The sequence below is a fragment of the Vigna angularis genome, chromosome 3, assembly GCF_016808095.1.
Source record: "Vigna angularis cultivar LongXiaoDou No.4 chromosome 3, ASM1680809v1, whole genome shotgun sequence".
Classification (NCBI taxonomy): domain Eukaryota; kingdom Viridiplantae; phylum Streptophyta; class Magnoliopsida; order Fabales; family Fabaceae; genus Vigna; species Vigna angularis.
Window position 1 is genome coordinate 27,019,749 of NC_068972.1, and position 20,358 is coordinate 27,040,106.

General features: G+C 32.9%; 1 protein-coding gene across 5 annotated transcripts in view; it reads left to right on the forward strand.

Annotated features, from left to right (window-relative positions):
* Window positions 1-13,805: 13,805 nt before the first annotated feature.
* LOC108320239 (uncharacterized) overlaps window positions 13,806-20,358 on the forward strand; it is a 48,011-nt gene continuing 41,458 nt past the window's right edge. For 3 of the 5 annotated variants that reach the window (XR_008247733.1, XR_008247734.1, XM_017551614.2), the window contains exons 1-5: window positions 13,816-14,300; window positions 14,645-14,714; window positions 15,848-16,525; window positions 16,610-16,744; window positions 16,857-16,970. Coding sequence is in view for 3 of the 5 variants with exons in the window: in XM_017551614.2 (XP_017407103.1) it covers window positions 14,254-14,300; window positions 14,645-14,714; window positions 15,848-16,525; window positions 16,610-16,744; window positions 16,857-16,970 (1,044 nt within the window). In the remaining 2 variants the exon portion in view is untranslated. Of the gene's footprint in view, window positions 14,301-14,644; window positions 14,715-15,847; window positions 16,526-16,609; window positions 16,745-16,856; window positions 16,971-20,358 lie in introns of all 5 variants that reach the window. The other 2 variants (XM_052874677.1, XM_017551613.2) reach the window with 2 other exon arrangements.

The window sequence follows — 20,358 nt, forward strand, 5'->3', positions numbered from 1 at the left end:
ACATTTTGAGCGGGGATGTGTTTGCTTTTTGCTTATGATCAAAAAAGGGGAGAAAAACTTCTAGTGCAGTTACTATTAACTTGTTCTATGTTTGTAAGTTTGAAATCTGTGTAGATATTCAGAGATGCTTTTAAACAAGGGATTTTTTATCATCATCAAAAAGGGAGAGATTGTTACCAATGAGGAGCATTGGTGTCTTGAAGATAATGATTTTGATGATGCTACGAAGTGAAGAACTTGAAGACTTGTAATTTATTTAAAAGAATTTTTGTAGAATCAATTGTAATAGGAATAACTTTGATAATGTAAACACTTAGAAGTTTTCATGTCTTGAGAAAGTATGCGCAGATAATCGATTATTTGGTGTAATAATTGATTATCACGAGCTCATTTGAAAAACCATTGCTTGCGTAAATAATCGATTATTCTGAGGAATAATCAATTATTCTAGTCTAAGTCAGTACTGCCTAAGTCTTGCAGATAATCGATTATTCCTCAGGATAATCGATTATCACTTTTTGAAAACCCCATAACAGACACGGATGATCGATTATTACTTATAATAATCGATTATCACTAGCAGTTGGGAGTTGTCTTTTTAAATTTTGACCTTTGGGCTATATATACTCTTTACCAAACCCTTAGTGGGTTATCTATTCCATTTGAGAATACAAAGATTTTTTGAGGAAGTTCTAAAGTGATAGTGTGCTCTTGTCAAGTCTTATGAATATGAAAAGCTCGCACTTAGTGTGTCTAAGGTCGGAACGGTTCTCTTCAAGTTGGCTGAGCAATTTTCTTCCTATTCGTTTGTCAAAGGAAGGTTCTTCCATTCGTTTGTCAAAGGAAGGTTCTTCCATTCGTTTGTCGAAGGAAGGTGTTTTCTGTTCTTAGTCTTTATTTCATATTATTGTAATCTGTGAAACAATACTTTAGTGAAAAGGTTAATCACTATTTAAAGTTATTAACGACTGGACGTAGAATCTTTTGATTCAAACCAGGATAAAATTTCTATGTTGATTTTCTCCTCTCTACGCTCTTTAAACTTTTAGCACACCAACTTTTTGATAAAAGTTTTATAAGAAAATTAAAATTGCTAAAGGAACCATTTTATTGACCGTAACACGTTTTCCACTCTTGAAAAGTTATTCTTACTCCACTCCGCGACTCACTGATACCTACAATTGGTATTAGAGCTTGCTTTGATATTTCTTCAAATTTTTCAAAAATGGCCAGTTAAAATGAAGTTTATGTTGATATAAGATTGCAAGGTGTTCACATATTGTTGTTGTAAGTGATATCGAGTGGGCAATGAGAGTGTATTGAGAGAGGATATCTCTTTATTCTTTCTTGTATACTCTATCATTATAGTGGAATCCCTTCAACTAAGGTTGTTGAAGGAAGACTGGATGTAGGCTTGGTCAAACCAGTATATATCATTGTATTGATCTTTCTCTCCTTTCTATTTTATTGTTGATTCATTATACTTGCTTTATTGATTTCAAGAAAACTCAGATTTTGTAAAGCTTTTTAAAAGAACAAATTTTTGAAGCAAAATCCAATTCACCCTCTTTTGGCTTGAGATATAAGGTATCACTTTTCTAAAAAAGATTAACACAAGGAACACAAGAATATTATGTAGAAACTCCAAAATCATACAGAAACCACAATCGTTTTCTGATAACAACCAGAAAATAACACTGTGTAAAAATTTGTACAACACAGAGACAACTTTCCCATGCCCTTTAGCCTCAAACACACTTACACTCGCTAAAGTAAGAATTTAACTCAAATCTCACAACACTTTACTACAAAGAGTATAAGAAAAGTTAAATATAAACTTAAAGTATCTTTGACTCAAGACGACTAAAATCATAAACTTAGAATCAATTATATAGCCACTATCACCTATGTCATTACTTACCCTAAATTAGGTTCAACTTTTCAAAATATATTATTTTTCATCAACACAACTTAACAAGTTACAAATTCAATTTAAATTTGTTAAACATTTCTAACATGATGAACCAACTTTCTTTGTAATGTAATAATGAAATTGGAAAAATTTGTATAAGTACTTTGAAACATAGTAGACTAAGGGCATTAGAGATTTATGTCACCTAAAAACTACCCATCTCTCATTAAACTTTAACATAAGAATAGAATATCTATACACAAATCACAACAATCTTATATAAAAAAACTGATAAATAACTTTAACATAAGAATAGAATATCTATACACAAATCACAACAATCTTATATAAAAAACTGATAAATACAAGTTTTGATACGCATAACAATGACAATCTTACTTAGAATCACAATGTAATTTGCATGAACCTTTCATTTAAACTATTAAGTCTTATATCATAAACCATCTTATGAACAATATAGAAAAAATACACCATCTTTGTAAAATTTTCACTATGATATGCTTTCATCTGTATATCTTCTCTTTTGAGAATATCCTTACGTCTTAAACAATTTGTTTTTGTTAAAGAGTGGTAATAATAAAATATTAGAAAAGTCAAACGTGACTCACCGAAAAGAATACTTATATTATTGGTTTTATTGAGAGATACATAAGATAAGGTAGTAATTATTGACCTTGTATATTGATTAGAAGTTAAAAGTGCATAAAAAATTTGATTATTGTAATCCTTTACATGTTGTAAATAATAATTGGATAAACTAGTATAGTGTCTTTTAGCTTATACTGTTGCATTTCATGTTTTTATTGCCGTTTACAAGTTATTTGTTAAAATCGTTTTATAAACTATTTTTAAAGTAAACAATCATCCAAACCGCCCATCTTTTATTGTCTTGTAAAAGAAAACTTTTAAAACGTTTTTAAACTTCAGAAGTAACATTATTTTCATCAACATGTGTGGATAGATGTTAAAACCTTTTTATGTAACAAGTTCGTTTTATGAAAAATATCAAAATATGTTGATTATTATTGTTGGTAGTGAGAATATGTTGGCTTATTATTTTGTACAATAATTTTTTTATGTGAATATTTTATTCATTCATTATTATTACTTTAACTAGTTAATCTTATCACATAATCTAAAGTTATTACACATATTTAATCATGAATAACATTTCAACTATCCTTAATAAATTTCCACCTCAAGAAACCTATCATGCTTATGATGGGTCACTATTAGTTGGTAGAAAAGAATATCATAATAATAGGACGAAAACAACCCATGGATGGAAGAAAAAGTGAAACCTATTAACACATCTATCTCTTCTTTTGACTTGTGTCTCTAGAGTTTTATTGCAGTCATTAGGGAGTTTTTAATGTGTATTTGTTTGATTCTTCCCTTACAACAAAAGCCAAACATACATTTTAATGTTTTTTTTCCTCGTAACACAGCTATTTTCCATTTTAAAATAATTGTGTAGTGAACAATGTATTTTACCAAATGCTTCAAATTAATTGTTTTAAGATATATGCATTGAGCTTAAAGATTTTTTATTTTGAAACAAAATACTTATATTTTTAATATATATTCAGCTTACAAAACGTATATATACTCAATACTTTATGTATCTTTTAAATAGTATTATATAAAAATTAGAAAGTTTATACTGTGTTCCTAAAAAAAAAAGACGAACATTTTTATCCTGTGTGATAATTTATACATAACCAGACTTGCAATGAAATTCTTTATATTTTTTATAAAAAAAATAGCAAGAATAAATTAATAAAATTATAAATTTTTCATATATTAAAATTAGCCTACGTTGTTACAGAAAAAATAAAGAACTATATTTTGAATAAATTAAGGTTAAGGCATTGTTATAATTTAATTTCTAAATGGGTTTTCTTTTTTAGTTTTTTAAAAATATTTAGGAAAAGACAGTCTGACAATACTATAATTCGATGTTATACTATTAGTGAACTAAAAGAAAAAGGAAAGGGTGGCTAATAATGTGTAATAGAATATTTGAATTAGTTATTTGGGTGTATCATATTAATCTCTGACTTGAAAGAAATCCAAAAATATTTAAATTATAAAATTTAGGAGTTCAAATGATAATTAATAATTAAATATATTTATCTATATTGTTAACAAAGAAATTCATTTTTACACAATTTGATTTTAATTTTATCTTTTAACAACTATTTTTTAAAATTTAAATAAATACTCAAATTTTAAAAAATAAAATTTTCCACTTTTACCTTTTTAATAATTATTTTTTTTAATTTAAATAATTATTCATAATAAAAATATTATTACTTATAATAAAATTACTTATAAAAATTATTTATTTTTATAAAAATTATTGCGTAATATATTAATATTTTTAATTCAATAATTAAATGTCATTTTATAACTTAATAAAATTTTAATTATTAATGCAAAAAAATGTGCTATGTTTATGCGTGCTTATTTTTTTATAATAAAATAATAATAAAAATATAACTATAAAAGTAAATATAAATAAAGAAAATGCTTAAATTTTAAAATAGAATAGCTTAGATAAAATTGGTAATGGTCAAATAAGGGATAAATTTTAAAAGTTGATCGCTTAATAGGTAAAATAAAAGAACAAAATATGTATATATACCAAAAGGATGGATCCTTTTATACTGGATAATACAAACTAGTTTTTGTCCTTTGGTAACTTGATATGCAATTATACAATGTTAATAACATAAGTAGTGTTTGTTAAGAGGATAAAGAATAATGAAAACATATGCTACAACATGATAAAATAATTATTTTAATATTATGATAAAATAATTATTTTAATTCTTTTAAATTATTTGCAGAGTAAATTTATAAAACAAGTGTGAACAAGCATAATAGAAATATTTTTTATATATACTAATAAAAACACATGTTATGTGTGTGAAGAAGACCTAAACATGATATTTTAGTGAATTAAATATAATGAGACTCAATTATTTTAATATTAAAATATTTTAATATAAATGAATTTATTATAAACGAGTTTCATTATTTTAAAACACACAATCTCTCTAAAAATTATTTTTCTAAAGTTTTCTGACTTCTCTTTAGGAGTTCTTCTTCTCTACTCATTTGATTGAAGAACTGAGACTGTAGGAGTGATTTTGACGACGACTCATTTGTGTTTGATGAGTGAATTTGGATGATTGATGAATATTGTTGTGAATGTTTGTGGAATGTGAATTGTTTGGTTTTGTTGATGCTTTTTTTGGGGTTCTATTTAATGGAAAACTTATGTGGTATTGGTTGCAGTAAAATAGAAGGGTGTTAGGCTGGTTTTTGGTCTAAAAAGGAGGGTTTGATAGGTGAGATTTTGAAGTAATGGTCAAAGGGTGGAAAACCAAGTTTTAGGATCTATTTTGTGATTATTTGAAACTTTTTGGAGCTTTGGGTTCATAAAGATGTTATAGAAGTTGGTAGTTAATAGGTTGTGTTTTGGATGGTTTTAGGTTCATTTTAGGGGTTTTGACTAGCGAGATTATAAAGTATAGGGTCTACGATAAAGTGGAGGAATTGAGATATGTTGTTAAGTCATTTATAACCTTTTTAGACTCAAGTTTGCTAGGTCTTCTTTTAATTGCTCTTCTCTTTCATGTTTGGTTTTAAACAGTATGATGTGTTATCTTATATTCAGTGATATGGTTTGAAATATGTGCAGGTATGAAATTGAGGTTTATAAGAGTTCTAAGGAGAATTATTAATGATTGTATCAAAGTGTTGTTGGTATGAATGTAGGAAGTTTAGTCTTGGATTATTTTTTTGGTCACTCTAATTATCATTTATTCTTAATTAGAGAGGATTGATGCATGTGGTGAGGGTAACAGGAGGTCTTAGTCTAGGTGCTACAATATGCTCTAAGACGCGAGATAAACCAACCTTGTCTGTGTGGTAGGGTGAAACCCATTGACAATGACTCCGTAGAGTAGTACCACAAGTGCATGACTCGTCATAACTCAACATTCATACCTTATCTAGATGGTCATGTATAGATTCGTGGTATGCCTAGGATGTTTGTTTAATTTGGTATGAATTATATGTATGATGAATTTTGATATCTTGTGTTTGTTTCTTTTGATATTAGCTTACACTTGTTTTTGTGTTGTTTGTTTGTTTGTTTTGTCTTCTCTTTTGAAATGATCACCTTAATGGTGTGAGCTTAGGAGAATGTCAGGGATGAGCAAGTGCTAATGAACCATGCAACTAAGTGTATAATAGGAAGTATGATTTTTCACCATTCCCTTGTTTATATAAAGTCAATTGTTAAGTTTAGGTTTTTATTTTTCTTTTAATTTTGGGATGTTGCAACATGCGTGTTAACTTTTATATGATAATAAAAAATAATGATAATATATTATAATTATAAAGTTAAATATAAATAAATTTTAAAATTTTAATGTAAATAGTTTTTTATTTTATTTTTAGGTAGTTTTATAATTCAAAAAATGGTGAAGTTTAATAAAACGATCCAATGGTTAAATTAAAAAAAAAGTTACTTAAGGATAAAATTAATAAAATAATTATTTTATTTTAAAAAAACTTTTATTCAAAGGATAAGATTAAAAAATAAAAACACAAAAAAATAGAATCTCTTTTTATATATAAGTATAAAGTATTATTTTATTTTAAAAAAACTTTTATTGAAAAGGTAAATTGGATAATGTGAGATCTAGAAAATAGTATTTTAAAATAGATAAGTAGTTTAAAATTATGAGACTTAATTTTTTTAATATTAAAAAGGATTTATACAAATATGAAGTTTTAAGATGAGTTTTATTATTTTAATATACATGTTATTTGACTTCTCTTTAGGAATTTCAACCTTCGTTTCCATTTTTTTATTTGAGTAAGTTGATTTTCTGCTTTTTTCTTGAGCTCAATCTATTTTCTTTTGCATGTGAGTTTTCTTCCATTTGCATGTGTTATTTTTGTGTTCTATAAGAGTCTTTATTGATCAATGATCATAATGGTAGGTTTTGATCGTTCCTATGATGTTTCTATGTGTAGATAGATCATCATGTGAGTTTGATGATATTGAGTTGTCTTTGAGTTGTTTGAATAGTTTGGTCAGGTAAGGTAAGCTAGTCTTGACCTTTTTTGGCGTGGTTTTGTTAATTCTACGAATGCATGTTGTTGTTATGTCAATTAGGTATAAAATGACTTTTCTGATTAAACTAGTTTGGAATGTATTGTTGTGGTTATTTTCTATTATTCAGATGGTAACTGGATGTTAGAATGGTTGGGCTTGATTGAATTGATATGTGTTTGAATGAGAGAATTAGAATTTGAGCAATTGAGAAAATTGGTACAAGTTCAAATGTTTTAAAAATTATTTTGAACTAAAGCGCTAAGGGGGAAGTACCAAATTGATCAATTGAACCGGGAAAATTCTTTCAATCATAACATGATTTTTCTAATACACTGTTAAATGGCATCAGACTTGCATTGAGCGTTAGTTTCCTTGTGCAAGTCTAAGAGCAATTTAGTTTCAGGCTAGGTAGCGCCATAATGGTACAACTAAGTACCAGTTTTGTGAATGCTTTGGTGTTGAGCACCAACATGGTGCTACGAGCGCCAATTTTTACAAATGCTTTAACGTTGAGCATCATTGTTGAGCACTAGTTTCACTACTCATTCTATTTTTCTCTTTAGCTGCTTTTAGTGATTTTGATATTTGATAATATTCATGTTCATGGCTTTAATGATTAATATATCTAATGTGAAAGTGTTGTTATGGGTTTGATATTGGATATAAGAACCTATGTGTTTAGCGTAATTATAGGAATCTCATGGAAAGATTCTATGGTGATGTTCATTTAGTGTATGCATTATTGTATGAATTCAAGTAAGGAGGTATTCTAACGCTCTAATAACCATTTACACTCAAATAAAGTAGAATGTGTTATACGGTAAAAAGTACTAAGAGGTCATAGTCTATGAACTTTGTTTGGCCTAAGGCAAAAAAGGGGATTAACCTTGTGTGTGGTAGGGTAAAACTCGTTGACAATGGCTTTGCAGAGCAGTAGAGGTCATCACAAGTGTATGCCCTAATGAATCTATTGTCAATGCATGTATCTAGATAATTGAGTCTATAGTGTTTTGCTCGTGTTCATATCCTTATATTGTGTTTATCTATACTTAAATTGTATCTATAACATGACTTATTTAGTATTAGATAACTCTTTTGTATACTAACACTTAAGATTGAAACTGTAAAATAATTCTAGAGGACTTGATTGATCCCTCTCACAATCTTCTATTTATAAGAATAAATTGATACACAAGTACATGATAAATAGGGTAACCCTAGACACAATATAATCATGATAAATAGGGTAATCCTAGACATAATATAATCATGATAAATAGGGTAACCCTTGACACACTATAATGATGATAAAATAGGATAAATATCCTAACACTCCCCCTCAAGCTGGAGCATACAAATTATATGTACCAAGCTTGGAACAAATAAACTCAATCCGAGGACCCCTTAATGACTTGGTCAATACATCTACGAGTTGATCGTTTGACCCAATAAACTCAGTACATATTTCTTTGGTCAACAACTTTTCACGAACAAAATGACAATCAATTTCTATATGTTTAGTCCTCTCGTGAAACACTGGATTTGATGCAATGTGGAGAGCAGCTTGATTGTCGCAATACATCTTCATAGTATGGATGTCACAAAATTTAATCTCTTGAAAGAATTGTTTCACCCATATAAGTTCACATGTTAGTGATGCCATTGCCCTATACTCGGCTTCCGCGGTTGATCGAGCTACTACATTCTGTTTCTTACTTTTCCATGAAATAATGTTTCCTCCCAGAAAAACACAATATCCTGTTGTAGACCGTCTATCAATAGGTGAACCTGCCCAATCTGCATCACAATACCCAGAGACATGAATGCTTCCTTTATCTTCATATAAAAATCCTTGCCCGGGAGCCTTCTTTACATACCTTAGAATGCGAATGAGAGCATTCCAATGGTCAACACATGGAGCCTGCATGAACTGACTAACCACTCCAACTACAAAGGATAGATCTGGCCTTGTAATAGTGAGATAAATCAGTTTGCCAACCAGCCTCCTATACCTCTCTGGATCGGAGAATAATTCACCTTCTTCTGTCCTTAATTTCTGGTTTGGGTCCATGGGACTGTCTACCGGTCTACAATCAATCATGTCTGTTTCTTGTAATATATCAAGAGCATACTTCCTTTGGGAGATTACAACTCCATCTTTTGATTGCGGTACTTCAATGCCTAAGAAGTATTTGAGACTTCCAAGATCCTTGGTTTGAAAATGTCTACACAAGTACTCTTTTAGTTGAGATATTCCAACAGCATCATTTCCTGTAATGACAATATCATCAACATATATTATTAAGTAAACACATTTCCCGAGAGAAGAATGACAATAAAAAACTGAATGGTCTGCTTCACTGCGTTTTAGCCCAAATTTTTGAATAATGGAGCTAAACTTTCCAAACCAAGCACGTGGGGATTGCTTGAGGCCATATAGAGATCGATGCAATTTGCATACCATACCAGACTCCCCCTGAGCAACAAACCCAAGAGGTTGCTCCATATAAACTTCTTCCTCAAGATCACCATGTAGGAAGGCATTCTTGATATCCAATTGATGAAGTGGCCAGTGACGAATGGCTGCCATGGCAAAGAAGAGACGAATAGTAGTCATCTTGGCTACAGGAGAGAAAGTGTCACAATAATCGAGACCATAAACCTGAGTGTAACCTTTTGCAACAAGCCGGGCTTTGAGCCGATCAATTTGACCATCAGGACCAACTTTAACTGCATACACCCATCGACAACCAACCGCCTTTTTGCTTGGGGGAAGGGGCACCAGCTCCCAAGTATTACTGTGGCCAAGAGCCTGCATTTCTGCAATCATAGCTTGTCGCCATCCAGGATGATCAAGTGCTTCTTTCACATTCTTGGGTATAACAACAGAGGACACTGAGGATAAAAGAGAAAAATAAGAGGGCGACAATCGATGATAGCTTAGAAAATTATAAATGGGATGAGGGTTTCGAGTGGAACGAGTACCTTTTCTGAGGGCAATAGGCCATGCTGAATCATTTGCACCAGGAGGCGTGGGAGGAGGTGACGAGGGAGAAGAATCTGAAGTAGGAGATTCACCATTGTCTTGGGGAGGTGGACTATCCATTGGGGCCCTGTGTGGGATGATCTCAGTATGTGGAGAAACAGGTGTAGAAGGATTGTGATCAAGACTTGGAATGACATAGACAGTGGAGCTATTTGACTCAACCATTGGAATAGGAAGGACCTGCTGGAGGATAGAAACATCCTGAACAGATGGAGAGAAGTAAGGAGTCTGTTCAAAGAATGTGACATTGGCAGACATGTAATACTTCTTAGTTTCAGGAGAGTAACACCGATATCCTTTTTGAAGTCGAGAATAGCCTAAAAAGACACATTTGAGAGCGCGAGCAGAGAGTTTGTCTAGACCTGGAGACATGTCATGAACAAAACATACACAGCCAAACACTCGGGGAGATGTATGAAAGAGAGGATCATTAGGAAACAAAATGGAGAAAGGGACTTTATTATCAAGAGAGGAGGAGGGCATCCTATTAATAAGATAACATGCAGTTAAGATGGCATCCCCCCAGTGATGGACAGGAATATGGGCACCAAGCAAAAGGGTACGAGCAGTTTCAACCAAGTGTCTATTTTTTCGTTCTGCTATACCATTTTGCTGTGGTGTATGAGGACAAGTAGACTGATGTAAGATATCATGGGAACTCAAGATGGAAGAAAAGGAGGATGAGAAATACTCTTTTGCATTATCACTTCTTAATATTTTGATTACTTGACCATATTGATTCTTGATTTCATTCAAAAAGGATGTAAAGATAGCTAACAATTCAGAACGATTTTTCATAAGATAAACCCAAGTACATCTTGAATATTCATCAATAAAGGTAACAAAATATCTAAAACCAAAGGAGGAGATACAACTAGGTCCCCATATATCAGAATGGATGATGGAAAAACTAGAATTACATATTGATTGAGACCTTTTAGGAAAGGAAGATCTAACATGTTTTCCTAATTGACATGACTCACATTCTAAGGTTTGGAGACCACTAAGTTCAGGACACATCTTTTTTAATTTGGACAAATGAGGATGGCCAAGTCGATCATGTAGCACTTTAGGATTAGGAGTAGCAACACAAGACACCATTGGACGAGATCCAAAATGGTATAATCTGCCAGCTTCATATCCTTCTCCAATCTGTCTCCCCGAACCACGCTCCTGTATAAAAAAAGATTTATGATCAAAGGTTATTGAACAATTTAACATTTTAGTCAACTGGCTTAAAGAAATTAAATTAAAAGGACAATTAGGGACAAAAAGGACTGAGTTGAGATTGAGGGAGGGAGACAATGAAACATGACCGACTCCTTTGGAAGAAGTTTTAGATCCATTTGTAAGGGTTATGAAATGAGGTTTTTCTCGAAAGGAAATAGATAAGAACAAAGAGGTATTACCAGAAATGTGATCAGAAGCACCTGAGTCAATTACCCATGAATTTTGACATTCCATAGATTGAGAAACGCAGGCTGTTGATGTATTGGGAGATTGAGATGGTTGTGCCAAGCTGTTAGACTTTAACCTTAAATACTCTTGATATTCATCCTCAGAAAACATAGAAGTGGAGGTTTCAGATTTCGAAGTGGAAGTTTCAGTCTTCGAAATATTGGTAGTTTTGGAAGGAAAACCATGTAAGGAGTAGCAATTCTCTTGAGTATGACCCATCCTTTTACAATATGTGCATTGCGTACGTCCCCGACCTCCTCGTCCTCCTCCTCTAGTGCCATGTCCTCTTCTTCCTCGTGTGGCAACCATGACAAATGGTTCCACTAGTTCATGCGCTTTTTGAGTTTGAGATACCGGGACACACAGAAGGCGAGTGGTCAATGTTTCCATAGAGGGAACCTCATGACTAGTTAGAAGTTGATCTCTGAGATGATCAAAATCGGGATGTAGGGCACGAAGGATCAATACCATGTAAAATTTGTCTAGTTTCTTTTTGATATCCTCTAATGGATCTACTTCCAAAAACATCCTAAGTTCTTCGACAGCAGATTGGGCTTCAACCATGAAGGACGCCATATCATGGTTTGCCATTTTAAGAGATGCAAGCTTGTTCGTAGTGTCATAGAAACGTTGAATATCGTTGGCATAAATGCTTTGGGCTTTCTTCCAAAAGGAGTGACAAGTTTTGAAAGCCCTCAAAGATACAAGAAGTTTGGGTTCCACTGATTGCCATAACAGGGCACACAACTGGAAATCTGCTTGTTTCCACTGATAAGCTTTTTCAGTAGACACATGGCTTCCATCTCGCTCAAGGTGGTCATAATGCCCTTGGCCAAGGAACCACATTTCAACGGCAGCAGACCATGATAGATAATTTTTTCCATTTAGCTTCTCGGAGGTAATTGATGGACTTCCAGAGAAGGAAAGAGTACTGCTAGACGCCATTTCTGAAGAAGACGAATAATACTAATGAGGAACAAGAAAACCCTAAGGGTTCAGACGAAGGAAACTGTGACAGTGATGGACGACGGTGGCCGGCGGCGGTGGCCGGACGGTGGCCGGCGACGGACAACGGTGGCCGACAGTTGACGGCGGCCGGCGGCGGGCAGCGGCGGACAGTGGCGGGCGACGAAGAACTGTGGCGCCGGACAGATATATATTACGAGACAGATATATATTAAGGAAGGTGGTGATGTGTTATGTAGTTTTTTTAGTTCGTATTGATTTCTTTCTATAAGAGTTTTTTTTTAAAGATTTAAATAAAATTAGTTTCTTTGTGTATAATATTCTACTAAAAATGTATATTTTATTATATGATTAGTGGGATAATTATGTTAATATTTTATATATTTTTACGTGTTTTGCATTATTAATTTTATAATATTTTTATATTATTAAATGAGATATTACATAAAATTAACGTGGACACTGAAAAGTAGAATCTCATTATATATATATATATATATAAATATGAATTTTGAAAAACTTATTTAAAAATAAAATTGGAAAAGACAAAAAAAAAAGAAAGGAATCCTTTATATACAAGTATAAATTTAAAAACTTTTAGGGTTAAATATGTTTTTAGTCTCTAAACTATTGATCCGTTTTTGGTTTTCGTCCCTCTTCCTAAACAAGGTATAATTTGGTCCTCATTCTTTTCGAAACGTTCGTTTTAGTCTTCAAAAACTAACACGGTTAAAAATTTGGGATCCTTATTTAGAACAAAACGAGGACTAAAACCAAAGTTTTGAGGATTAAAACGAACATTTCGTAAAGAATGAGGACTAAATTGTACCTTATTTTGAAAGAGGAACCATCAATAGTTTAGGATTAAAAACATATTTAACCCAAATTTTTATTTGAAGGAAAAAACTGAGAAAGAAAATATAAATTCTGTTATGTTCATGTATTTCTTTATGATAATAACAAATAAAAAAATTATAACTATAAAAATAAATATAAATAATTATTATAATGATATAATTTTTATTGTAAATAATTATTTTAACTTTAAGATATTTTTAAGTTAAAAAAATATAGTCAAATTAAAAAAACGGTTAAATTTAAAATAAAAGTCACTTAAAAAGATAAAATTAATAAGATAATTATTTTAAATAATTAATAATATATATATATATATATATATATATATATATATATATATATATATATATATATATATATATATATATATATATATATATATACAGAAGACGAAAGGCTAACTGAATCTTCCTTCATTCTTGCTCACCATCTGTATTCTTGTAAATCAACTTCGTTCGCCAACGCAACCGAAAATGGCGCACTTCAGTTTCAATCTCGTCCACAATTTCGAACACACCAGGTATGCACGCATGGGTCCATGTACAAAATATATAGAAATGGAGTGCTGCACACCATTTTCCACGCGTCCTTGGGCACTAACTTATCGCGACTTTGTCCGTTTTGGAATGCTTCTACCAACTGTGAAACAGAAACGACACTGTCAACTCGATTGGTTTTTATCCCGATCGTGAATTCCGAACACGGTTTTCTTTGGTTGATTATTCCTTCTGGAATCGGTTTAATGAGCGTACTTGGATCTTGAGTCTGAAATGTGGTGGTACCGTTAGTTAACACTGTGAGTTTGGTTTTGCGAGCGAAAGCTATGGGCTGTAGAACTGTACCTGTTTTTAAAGTATGTTGTTGTCCTTACTGAGTAAGCGCTCGTTGGAGGTTGATTCCAGGTAGCATACGAATATGGTAGAATTAGTTACATGCATGTGTTACGTATGTAATTTAATTTGTTAGTTGTTTAGAAATTAGAGAAAAATTAGATAAGGTTAACAACATTCTTTCAAACATGTTAAAACTTCTTGACAAAATCTTGTGATTTGTGATTTTCAAAAAATTTCTACGGATAATGGAGAGAATGTTAGAGATTGTGATGCTCGGCAATTTTATAGAAATTGTAGTTTATGTGCTGGTGTTACGTGCAATTGTCTATTTCTGTTTTTGGAAATGACGATACTCTGTTTTTTCTTCTAACTTTCTTCCCAACATAACTATAATTAAACAATCTGTTTAGCAGGGATTCTTATGGATTTGCATTAAGGCCTCAATACGCACAACGATACAGGGAGTATTTTCCCATATACAAGGTATTTACTATCATACTTCACTTTTGCTTTCATGTTTCTGATGATCCAGGTTTAAGGTTTCAATCCGATATTGAAGTACGCGTGCAAAACCACATTTCTTTGGGATATTAATGTACCATTTGCGTATTTACTATCAGTCTAATTAAGTAGAAGCACTTTAAGGTCCATCATTATTAAAGATACATAGTTCCTTTATTGGGTAAATATTGAAAGGAGATTTCCCCTTTTCCGTGAGTGCTTTTGTTAAATAGTAAAAAATGACAAACCTTGGGCTGTGAGTGACAATGATTTTTGTTCTAATCATCCATTAATTATTGTTCCCTCCACTTAAAATTAATTTCCAAGTAAAGTATGAGGACGCATATGTTAACAAAATTATATATTTTACCAATCACCATGACATAATAGCCCTTTTCAACTAAAATACCTTTATTGGAGAAATGTAATTAATGCTTTCTTGACTTTCTAAAGTATAAATATCTTGAAATAAATTTAAACTCCTGAAGTGACGAAATGAGTAGTTACATTAAGAAGATGAAGAATAAAAACCAACGAAGACTACATGTTTGTTCCAATAGGTATTGTCATGTGTCTTTTTTTATGAGAGAAGATATTCCGTTTTTCTGAAGAAGTTTAAATAAGACCAGGTTTTTTGACATTTTTCTATTGGTTCAAAAAGGGTACATGATGTGGGAAGTCATATGGTTAGACTTGAGCAGACCCGTGTGCATAAGACTCCTACTTAGTTAATTGGGGGATGGTAGATGTAGACACACATAGCTTTACATTCAGAAGCAGAGAGTCTGTTTCCAGGATTTGAACCATGACCTCTAGGCTACAAGGCAACAATCTCACCCTCTAATAGTTGCAAATAACTGCTAGATGTTTCTTTTGCAGTATGGCATTAACATATGACAAATGAATTTGTAGGCAGCATTTTAAATTTTTTTCCTTATCATTTTAACAAAAAATTATACTAAACAACAGAAGTGTGCATTTTAGCTTTTTGATACTGCAAAAATGGAGCCTAATTAAATGATCTTATCCTTTCAATCCTAAGAACTGGTTTTTTACAATAAGCAGCGCAGATTCAATTTATGATCATCCCTAAACTGATATATTCATTAAATTAGGAAGAGGAAGATGAGAGATCAGATAAATGGAACGACTTTCTTGAACATGCAGCTGAATCATCTCGACCAACTTCTAATGAACATGAAGAAACATTGAAGGCTGAACCTAAAAGTGATGAGGTAAACGAAGAGAGAATTCCACATAGGCCAAATAACGGGGATGATTCAAGTAGAAGGAAGTTTTGTGAGTTAGAAGAAGAGACTAATGCTATCAAGGTTGGCATAGGAGGTGACTACAGTGACAGGAAGACTTCTGAAGGCACTGAGATTAAAGAGGGTACTAATCCAGGGAGGGTTAGTGAAGGCGGTATTTCAAGAGACAAGAATTTTATTTCTCACAGTGAAATCGGAAATATCTCTAGAAAGCAACTTCATCATTGTGAAGAAAGAAAGACTCGTAAGGTTGTTCAACACTGGGCTGAAATTAGGCCATCTCTTATTGGCATTGAAGAAATATTCAGTTCTCGTGTCAAGGGAAAGAAAATGGAAGGTGCAGAAATAAATAGAAATAGTAATCATCCTCCATCTATAGAAGAATCTAAACCTGTAGATGATGGTATCAATGGCTCAAAGGAAGAAAATTCTTTATTAGATCAGAACTCACCTGAACTTTTCTCTCGATGGAAAGAACTGGAGTCCCTTGTTCAAGGAGGAGTCCCGAAGGATCTTAGAGGAGAGGTAATTTTTTTCTAATTCACTGAAGTTATTTTATTGGGGGAAAAGTATCGCAACCTTCCCTACACTACAATATTGTTGTTACAGGTCTGGCAAGCCTTTGTAGGTGTGAAGAAGCGACGGGTGGAAGGCTATTATGAGGATCTGTTAGCTCGTAATGAAAGTGAGGAGCAAGATGTCTCATCTGCTGCATTTGGGAAATGGAAAAAGCAGATTGAGAAGGTCATTAGCTGCATGCGCCCTGGACTTTATTTTGATTTGTACGTGCTGCATCTTTTGCTTTGTATTGAATGCTGGCTCTCTCCTTAGACTAAACCTCATTTTTCATTCTCAGGACTTACCACGAACTTTCCCAGGTCACCCTGCTTTGGATGAAAATGGCAGAAATTCCCTGAGGCGTTTACTGCTAGCATATGCTCGACATAACCCTAAAGTTGGGTACTGTCAGGTAATTGGAGTTCAAAAGAACCTTTCTTGGTGAATACTGCAACTACTACCTGATGTTCAAGCTTCATCAGATTTGATACTCATAAAATTTTCATCCCTTTCCAAATGAGTATTTTTCATGTGAAGGGACTAGTTCACTTTCCGTTCTATTAAAATTTCTTGTTATTGTTGATGTAATGTTGTAACTGAAAAATCTGTGTATGAATTTGTTGGTTCATTTCTATGTTTTAACTTACAGTTTATGTAGAGAATATTCTTTTGCATGTATTATTGAAATTAATTTTCTTAGAGATAAATGCTGAGTCTAATTTCTTTAACATTTAGGTACTTATGCACTTTTACTAATTATTACATATAACAAATGATGGATTTATTTTCTTCAAGAACTACAAAATGTGTAGTTGTTGATGTAGTTAAATACTGAAAAGTTCTTTGATTACTTGTGTCATAATTTTCAAATCTCCTTCCATTTCTTGTGTAGTGCTGAAAACTTATGCTTGACTCTTTTTGTTGTTTTCTAATGTGTGTATATGCTCACCTTGAACACAATTATGAACTATTGTCAAGGTGTTATTATGCTTTTCAAAAAGATCATTAAGTTAGTAATTACTTGATACTGATTGTCTTGCATCCTCAGGATACTTGGTTATAGGAAAAAGTTGCTTAAGATCATTTGGTGATCCTAGGACTAAGCAATTGAATAAAAAGACAAATCCAAAACAGAGGTCATGCTTGAAAATAAACATTGTTATAGATTTTTCTCCCTAGCATTGTTGTTAGTGATTTGCTAAACCCTACTGGTTAAATTCCTATGATCACTTGTTGATTTAATGCCTTTTTCATTTGCTTTTGGTATAACCTTTATTATGTTGATGCATTTCAATATAGTGTTGAGTCACGGTACAGTATTTTGGTAAGTTACAAGAAGGTTTTGTAATCATTATAAGTGTGGTGTTATAAGATACTGGAGATCTTTTGTAATCATTACTTTATGGGGGTGGCTCTACTTCCATATTTTGTTTGTTGCTGTCCTAGCTGCGATTTTCATTTTTTAGGGGTGCCTAAAGTGCACTCAATTTGTGTTTCATGACCATTGTCACTGCCATTGCTGCCGCTGCTACAAAAGCCTTCAATTTGAGTAGCTACACTAGTGTATTCGCTATCCTCTGATCTGACAACTCCCAGAGTTGAGCTGACATCGGAGCGGCTACACACTTTGACACTCATCCCCCATGGTGCATGATGAAGGGTTGAACTGTTGTTTTTACTACTTTCTCTGTTGGAGTCAACCTAAGGTGACAGTTCCAAATCTACCCCTGTTCAACCATTTCCTTTGGATATAGGGGTTAGGGATTATCTTTTAAGGGGCTCCCTTGTTTTGGGTGTGGAGTAGGTTATTTAGAAAGAGGTCTTAACTTGTGTAGAAGGGAATTTCTTCCCTTGGAAGTTGTTTGATGTTCTCTTTTACTTTGTTTTACGAATTAAAGTGTTATCTTATGTTGCTGCAGTAAGATTTGCGTGCTATTTCCTTAAGCCAATTTAGTAATTTAGTTTCTTGTCACCAAGAAACCTAACATTGTCCTCACAACCTTCTATCTTATCATCTATATACCCTCTCAGGTTCTATAGATGGACTTAGTCCCACTAGGTCTATGCCTTTCTTTTTTTCCATTTGTTCCTTTTCTTTATAAGCTTCACAACAAGGATATAAATGCTTCTCTCCTTAACCGGTTTTTTATTTCAACTGAATTCACATTCAATAAGTCTTTTCTGTACTTTAAGTCTCTTTCTTCGTGTGTGTTTCCCTTTACTACAGTGAATATTCCTGTTATTCGTAATTCTCCTGTTGTGTCTAATCCACCTTCGAATTCTCCGCCTCCACCAACCCTTCAGGTATATAGTTGACGACAACATTCTCATCATTCACTAGATGATTCACTTCTAGTGCCAATCCTTCAATCTCCTCCGGGTTTAACAACTGAGTCTGAACTTCCAATTGCCCTCTGTAAAGGTATACGCACTACCTGTAATCCATCTCCTCATTACATTGGTTTGAGTTGCCATATTATCTTCATCTTTTTATGTCTGCCTTTCTTCTATTTCTACTATGTCAATTCCAAAACCTGTGATAGGTATTCAAAACTCACTAGATAGTTGATAGATAGATTAACACATATGACTTAATTAGAAATGAACATAATGTTCTACCGAAATGGTAAAAACAGAAAAATATCAGCATACAATCCACCAAGTCTTTCAAGAGTACCCTACTCTCCAGATTTCCCCTTTCGCCTTCCTAGAAAGGAAAAAAAAAAGCCAAAACCAACCCAACATAAACAAAATATAATAGATAATTACACAATACAACTGCTGGAAGTTATAACTACCTGCTAGGAAGTTATAACTACTTGCTTCCTATATTTCTTCTAACATAAACCTTGCCACTAAACCTATCAATACCCCCTCCATGGAGTTTCACCTTGTCCTCAAGGTGAAATGCAAGAAATTCTTTATTGATGGTAACTGTAGCCTCCCAACTATTTTCAAAAGAGGGAAGATGGTGCCACTGGATCAAAACTTCCAACTCGCCATCCTTATTGAATTGGGTATCCAAAAGTTCTTGTGGAGAAACATCTAGGATTAAGTCCTCTATTAATGCTGATGGTAGTGCCTAAATAAGAGTCGTTGGGTGAATTGCATGCTTGAGAAGAGACACATGGAGAAATGGATGGATTCAGGAGTGAGTAGGAAGATCTAATTTGTAAGCAACTGCTCCCATACGGTTAATCACTTTGTAAGGGCCATAGAATTGAGGACTTAGTTTTTCATTGGGTTTGTGAGCTAAAGATCTCAGTCTATAACACTGCAATTTAAGAAAAACCCAGTCACCAATATGAAATTCCACATCTTGCCTATACTTATTAGCTTGCACACGATATGCTGTTGGGCTTGGCATAGGTTTGCTTTTAACTCCTACAAGAGTGCATCACATTCCTATTGGAGTTGATTAACACTGTGGACCTTAGAAGGAATAGGATTGCCCTTAAAAAGTATGGGAGGGTCACGACCATATAGAGCTTTGAAATGAGTCATTTTTTTAGGAGCATTATAATTGGTATTAAACGAAAATTCAGCCCAAGGCAACCATTGTGGCCATTTCCTGGGGTGAGAACTGGTCATACACCTCAGATAAGTCTCTAAACAATGATTAACAACCTCAGATGGTAGGTTGTGCTAAACTTCAACTTGGTACCAACCTGTCTAAATAATTCATGCCAAAAATTGCTAAGAAACATCTTGTCTCGGTCAAAAACTATTGTGAAGGAAACTCATGGAGTTTCACCACTTCTTTGATGAACAACTGAGCCACTTGAATGGGTGTAAAAAGA